The sequence below is a fragment of the Podarcis cretensis genome (assembly GCF_951804945.1).
Source record: "Podarcis cretensis genome assembly, chromosome: 2".
Taxonomy (NCBI): Eukaryota; Metazoa; Chordata; class Lepidosauria; order Squamata; family Lacertidae; genus Podarcis; species Podarcis cretensis.
Genome location: NC_137171.1, coordinates 56,467,549 through 56,474,657, shown reverse-complemented (window position 1 = coordinate 56,474,657; position 7,109 = coordinate 56,467,549). Strand labels below are relative to the sequence as shown.

Here is a 7,109-nt window from a genome sequence, read left to right as displayed (position 1 = left end):
TAAAACCTCAACAAAATCACAACCCAGTCAGATGGGTGGCATATAAATAATACATCATCATCATCACCACCATCATTATTATTCTCTGAATCAAAGGTTTGTTTTTGGCTTCCAGACCACAATACCCAATTTGGATAAAATGCAAACCAAAACTTGTTGCTTCCACTCTTGCTAGGGGAGGAGTGAAATGATAGCATTCTGCTCATTCATTGTAAGATATTAGCTATGGCTCACTGTGATGTGTGAATTGGCAGAGAGAGAGACTGCACAAATATGTTCGGAATCCAATTCTTTTATTTCTAGGCATCAACATGCTCAATGTCAGGACATTGTGTCATTATATACAACATAAGGAACACACTTTGTACACAACGCAACCAGAAATTGTAACTCTCAAAAAAGTTAGCAAAACAATAAATAGGGACCAATTTTACATCTGGTATTTACGCCCTTATATACAGACTTGATGGCATGGACTAATAAGCAGTTGCTAGAATGGTAAAGAACACAGGGTAACTAATTCCAAAGGCATGGAGCGAGACATCTCCTCCTATTCTTGTAGTCTAGGAACCGGTTAAGTCATTAAAGAAAACGACTCCACAAAACCCATGCAGACACCATTTCAGATGCTGACCCTGAAACTAAGGAAAAAATTAAAGGCTTTGGGCCAATTTTCCTAAATTAAGACGACTGCTCTGCTGGAGAGGCATCTGTGTGTGCACAAGCAAGGTTGGACTTGCATTGCATGAGTCAACAAAGGACTATGAAGCACTGTACTGTGGTGCTGTGAACTTTCACTGAAGCTCCTGTTAAGAATCTCTTGCTCCTTTGTTCAAAACAGTCCTAAGGCTGTGTCTAACCTGGAATGCCACTTTTGAGAAAAACAAAACAAAACCTGTGTGCTATTTTAGACTTGTTAGCATTTTAAGACTAAAGAACTGGCCCAAACTGGCTACAAGCTATATAAAAACAGTGCCCACAACGACGGCAAAATGTTATTTTAAAAACTGAAGAGTCAAGTCTGCCAGGATCCTCCTAAAACTTACTTTTAAGGGACAACATTTGAAATTTGCCTACCTCTTGACAAGCAGGAATTTTAAATCTCCAAAACTAAAGCTAGTCAAGAGAAAGACAAATGTTCCAGTAGTAATCAAAGGTCAATGTATGCATTGGCATTCCAGTTGGTCGATTGTAACTATCACATTTCTTCATTAGATGATGCAATCACACTGTATTTCAGACACAATTTGCATGCCCAATGTGCGTCTTCTGATAACACCACAATTGTGGAGTCACTCACCTGTGGGCTATCAGACAGGTGAGCATTTGGGTGGAGATTCCTTCCTTTGGCAATGACCATTACAACAATGTATGGATTAGAAATGAAACCACTGATCTATTCCTAATCCAGCAGAGAGTTAGGAATACATTATGTACGAAAAGAATCAAATCAGCTCCAATCCTTATGCCTATATAAGTGGGTTGAACCAAACTATGAACAAAAAACTCGTCTTTCCCCATTTCCATTTTTTTTAATCCAAGTTTGCGTTCCATATTCATACTAAATTTTTCCTACAGCTGACATTTAGCTGAAACTGTCAGTAGTTTTCATGTGTGAGAGAGCAATACAGCCTATAGCAATTTAGCACAATCAGTAAGACTCAAGAGTGCCAATCGCAAATCCTGTTATGACAAATTATTATTATTATTTTGAGCATCGGAGTATTTCACAACAACCAACACATTTTTCAGAATACAAGTCACACAGTTAGTGCCATGTTTAATTTAAAGACTTACAAAATACATACAGTAACAGATATCTCCAGCAGTTGTCATACAATATACTTAGTTACAAAAGAAACAATATTAACACATAATATTGTGTATGGTAGTGGCACCACTTCATAAATAAGAGATTGGAAAAATAACCTGGTGCCAACTAAATATCTGGAATGATGAACAAGGAAAAACTTTTATTTCTTTTAAACTCAAACAAGTACAGTCGTACCTCCTTTTGTGTCTAGGATCTGTTCCGGAGCCCCGGATGCTTAACGAAAGGGACGCTCGACAAAGCGCCACTCTGCGCATGCACGAAGCGCAATTTAGCGCTTCTGCGCGTGCGGCAAACCCAGAAGTAACCTGTTCCGGTACTTCCGGGTTTGCCGTGGACAAAATGGACCCTAAAAAAGGTACCACTGTACAACTAAAGAGAGGGTAAGAATGCACCAACCTGCTGACACTACCATTGCGTAAACACCCTGTAAATCATCACTTGGTAATTGGCAATGGAGCAGTTCATGACATCCTTCACAACATTTATTGTTCCTCCACTGAAACACTGAAGGGATGAAGCCCAAGGTGGCTTTCTAAAACGTTCCCAGACTCAGCTGCTTTATCCAAAAACCAGTGTGGCCAGATGATTTAGGTTCACGAATGCAAGAAAAACCTAGCATGTTTTGTTCACGATACTACATTTAAGACTATTTATTATAGAAGGGGCTCTCATAATGTCACAGGATTTCATTTTTCAATTCAGTCTGCCACAGCTATCCAACAGCAACTGTTCTCACTGAAAGTCATCGCAACCTAATGTAAGGGGGATGAAAGATTCAACAGTAAAAAGAGTGAGAGATGATAATGTCCACTCAGACTAGAAATGGCGTCAGGTGGGGAGAACGAGTAGTGTTAGTAACTGATGCAAGTGCTGGGGAAAATAATCACTTGATGCACTTGATGTAGAATAAGCACTTGATGTAGAATGCATGCTGCAACTTCAGTCTAAAGGATTTCTCAGTCTTTACCCTCTAAACCAAAACATGTCCCATCACCACCTAAGGTTTACAACAGTCCATCTTTGTATAACAATATGGAGAAAAGTCTATGCACATGAAGTACATGCTGAAGAAATTAATAAGTTATTTGCACATATGTGGTAGGGGATACTTAAGACAGAAGGGGATTCAGAGCATCCCAAGAACTTGCAGCTAACAGAATAAGTCTGCAGTGGCGCAAAGGCAGAACAACACAAGAGGCAAATGGAAGCAAAACAGGTCTATCAGGATGTGGAATCCTGGTTATCTACTCACAACAGGGCTATTCTGGTTAAAATTCAGTCACACACAAAACCTTTTCCAGTCAATTCAGTTCATTTTAAACACACCATATATCCTCAACAGCTTCACCTGCATAATGCCCGAAGCAGGATTAGTAACATTGACAAATTTACAGTCACAATCTAGTTTAGATTGAACATAATATACATGTAACAGATGACATAAAAGCAAATCAAGGGAAACATATGTATTTCTTGTTGTCTCCAAGACACAAGTGTAGCCCTTTATAGCTACTTCTGTGTCAACCAAACATCAAAACTCTTCTGCGATCTCCAGAAACGAGAATCTGCATATTTGGGCCAAGTATTAAGCCACACACTAATCTTTATTGCAGTCCCACCACTGTCAGAGTCTACTGGAGCAACGACTCGATCACAGCGCCTGATTTGGCAGAACGTTTTCTGTTTGGAAAGGAGAAGGAAAGTTATATGAAGAGAGAAATTAATGCTGTCAAATCAAAGTGCACATAACAGACAACAAAATCTAGAAACCAGGCTGATTTCAGGAGGAAGCTAAGATGCCCCCATTTAAGGTATGCACATGGTCACAACGAAACATTTAAAAGGTGCTTACACTGACATGTTTTAAAAAATGCTTAAAACATGTTAAACATGTGTCGTAATCAATAGCAACCATGGATTCAAGGGCAGGGAGAGGAAAGAGTTTTTTTGGGGGGGCAGGGAGTATAATTTGCTGTAGATTAATCTAATATACTTTTAGGGAAGCAATGTCCCTAAATACAGCTTTAAGTTCAGTACTGCCCTGGGCTAAAAATGTATCCTCTTGGGAGAGAAAAGATTCTTGCCCACTTGTAAACTTGTGGGTGGCCAGTGGCTTCAATTCTCCTAATTGCAACCACATTCCATTTGAGAGCTACTTTTATTTCACTTCTATAATCTTTCACTGGTTCCCCAAGCAGAGTGAATGTTGACAACATTCACAAACGGAATCCTTTGGCCCTGGTATGCACACAGCAAGGACACCCTCAAATTTTGCAATTTTAGGACAGCTTCAGACATGCAACATGGGCATTCATTGAGTTTTTATTTGGCATTGAACAGAATGGGAGTGATGATGAAGTTTCAAGATGGTGCAAAACACAATATCCTATAGCACTCCTTACCTTCTGCCAGTTTTGGGTCTTGATCGGCCTTTGGAAGTCCTTGGTCTCTCTAGTTTCAGCAAAGACTGTCTCAGGCTTTCTTCTGTATAAGCTAGATATACATGGGAAAGGTCCACCTCAAAGGGCTGAGGAGGGGTAAAACAGACACTGAGTGGACATTTGTGGGTCATACCAAAGTATAGCATCAAAGTTGAAGGAAATTATACAAAAAATGCAAGTGTAGAAAGCTGGAGAAGGGTGGGCTGCAGCAGCCTACATTTGCAAAGGATCACTTACATCTTTTTCCTTTTTATCTGGCACGGGAGTCTGTTTTCTCATATTATTTCCGGTATATGCCACACATTTCTTAAAAGAAAAAAGAAGAAGAAGATAAGGAAGGAAATTAGATATTGTACCAAGTAACCACACTGCTGGGAGGTCTTTGGCTTCCTTTGTCGCAAGGAGGGCAATCTCGGCAATTTGAAAAGAGGCAGGTTTTGTCCTCAATATGCCCAGAAGCATTTTAAGGGTGCAATCCTGGCCATGCACCAAAATCAGTGAAGTCAGTGTTGACAGGGCTCGGGTGCTTATTCATTTGATTTTATTACCGTATTTTTCGCCCCATAGGACGCACCGGCCCATAGGATGCACCAAGTTTTTTTGGGGGGAAATAAAGGGAAAAAAATTATTTCCCCCCCCCAGGCGCTTGTGGGGCCGGCAGCGGGGAGAAGCGCTCTTCTCCCCACCGCCCGCCCGCAGACCAGGTCCGGGGACAGCAGGAAGATGCACTGCACCTCCCAGCTGTCCCCGGAGCTTGCGGGGCAGGCAGCGGGGAGAAGCGCTCTTCTCCCCGCCACCCGCCTGCAGACCAGGTCCGGGGACAGCGGGGAGGCGCAGCGCGCCTCCCCGCTGTCCCCGGAGCTTGCGGGGCTGGCGGAGGGGAGAAGCACGCGTCTCCCCGCCGTCAGCCTCCAAACCACATCAGGAGACAGCGGGATGGCGGCGTTCTGCCTCCCCGCTGTCCCCCGAACTTGTGGGGCTGGCGCTGTGGCTCTCCTGAAGCCTGGAGAGCAAGAGGGGTCGGTGTGCACCGACCCCTCTCGCTCTCCAGGCTTCAGCGAAAGTCTGCATTCACCCCATAGGACGCACACACATTTCCCCTCATTTTTGGAGAGGAAAAAGTGCGTCCTATAGGGTGAAAAATACGGTAATTACATTTTTATACCACCCTTTATCTGAGGTTCAGAGGGCCATTTACAGTATAAAAACACCCACCCCACACAGATAATTTGTTTAAATAGGCCATAGATTGGAAAGGCCTGGGAGAAGAGAAGTGTTTTTGCCTGGTGCCTAAAGATATGTAACGAAGGCACCAGGTGAGCCTCCCTGGCAAAAGCATTCCACAAGCGGATGTAAGACACAGATATTCCATATAATGGAAAGAGTGGACCACGTATTTTACACTGGATAATAAAAAACTGACTCAGGTAGGTTACTGCTTTTGTGTCTAGCAACACAATATGGGAAGTCCTGATAATAAAGGGGGTATAACATAAAAGATCAAGGTCCTTCAGGCTGTCCTAATGTTGCCCTGGTAGCAGCTGGCAGGGCAATAGAGCTTACCTGACCTCCTATCACCAGCGCTGCTGAGGCTTACTGGAGAGGGATGAAGTTGGTGCAGTGCATATGCACTGATGGAAGCCCTGAGTAGCTGTGCCTGTGGTTTAGCACTGTACAGACCTTGCTGTCCTTCCACATCCCAGTAAGCCACGCCAACAGATGCAGTGACAGGTGACTAGGTATGTGCTGCCACCACCCTGTTGACCGCCACTGGGTTTCCCATCACTGTTCCCATGCATTGCAGCTGTGCTTACGTACCAGCTGCCATTCTCCAATATCTTCATTCCAGTGAACGTAGTTTTCAATCATTTCCTTGAAAGAAAAATCAGAAGAGAAGGGGGGAAAGTAACACAGGTGCATGACCTCTGAGATCAGGGCCATCTTTGGCATATGTGGCACTGGGGTGCAAAAAACTGCCCAACGCCCCTAAGTTGTTGAGCTTTTTTTTGGGGGGGGGCACGCAACTCTCTCCCATGCCACTGCGGGCAGAGGGAGGAGAGCAATCCCCACAGAGGCTTGGGAGGGAAGCTGTGCGCCTCATGTGAGCAGTGTGTGTGCATGCGCTAGGTGGGCCTCTCGACAGGCCGCCAATCCCAGGCGTGCAAGCGGGCGTAGCTGGCCAGCAGCATAAAAGCCTGCGGCGCTCTGAAGGGCTCTGCTCCACTTGGCAGTGGCTGTTGACTGGCCTGGCTCTTCAATCCCCGGACTCCAAATCTCGGCCCTGGACTCTCGGCCTGACGCCCCTGAGAGCCTGGCGCCTGGGTGCTCCACACCCCTAGCACTTATGGGTAAGCTGGCCCTGTCTGAGATTCAGACACAACAAGGGCAGCTTGGGAAACTATGCTAAGGGAGGTGCAAGTATACAGCTTCTGTTAACATAACTGCTCCTGAGGGTGAAAAAGGCCGCTTCCGGGGTCATTATTGCTCAGTCTCTCAAAACAAATACAGGGCTCCTTCAGTTATTGTACCTGATAATCCTGAGGTATAAAGTTGTCAATGATAAGCATTTGAAGACGAAGCTCCCTGCTGAGCTGTCGAATGTTCTCCAATAAGCCTTCAATTTCTCTCTGATGTTCTTGTTGCAAATCTGCCATCTATGAATACCAATTATAAAGCAAGCCATCAGGAAGCGACAACCAGGAAATGGACTATTCAACCAGACACATAAAGCTCGTGGTGTAAAGATAATCGTGATCATCCCATGCCAAATCAGGCATCATACTTAAAGAGTGTTTTCATGCTCAGTTCATTCTGAGAGAATGAACTTGTACCTG

General features: G+C 44.0%; 1 protein-coding gene across 3 annotated transcripts in view; it reads right to left on the bottom strand.

Moving 5' to 3' along the window:
- Nucleotides 1-274: 274 nt before the first annotated feature.
- The window catches only part of KIF3A (kinesin family member 3A), a 30,783-nt gene continuing 23,948 nt past the window's right edge, over nucleotides 275-7,109 (bottom strand). For all 3 annotated transcript variants that reach the window (XM_079967965.1, XM_079967966.1, XM_079967967.1), the window contains 5 exons: nucleotides 6,804-6,929; nucleotides 6,094-6,147; nucleotides 4,513-4,581; nucleotides 4,237-4,361; nucleotides 275-3,514 (listed from right to left, as the gene is read on the bottom strand). In XM_079967965.1, the coding sequence (XP_079824091.1) occupies nucleotides 3,466-3,514; nucleotides 4,237-4,361; nucleotides 4,513-4,581; nucleotides 6,094-6,147; nucleotides 6,804-6,929 (423 nt within the window). In that variant the 3' untranslated portion in view covers nucleotides 275-3,465. The remainder of the gene's footprint in view (nucleotides 3,515-4,236; nucleotides 4,362-4,512; nucleotides 4,582-6,093; nucleotides 6,148-6,803; nucleotides 6,930-7,109) is intronic.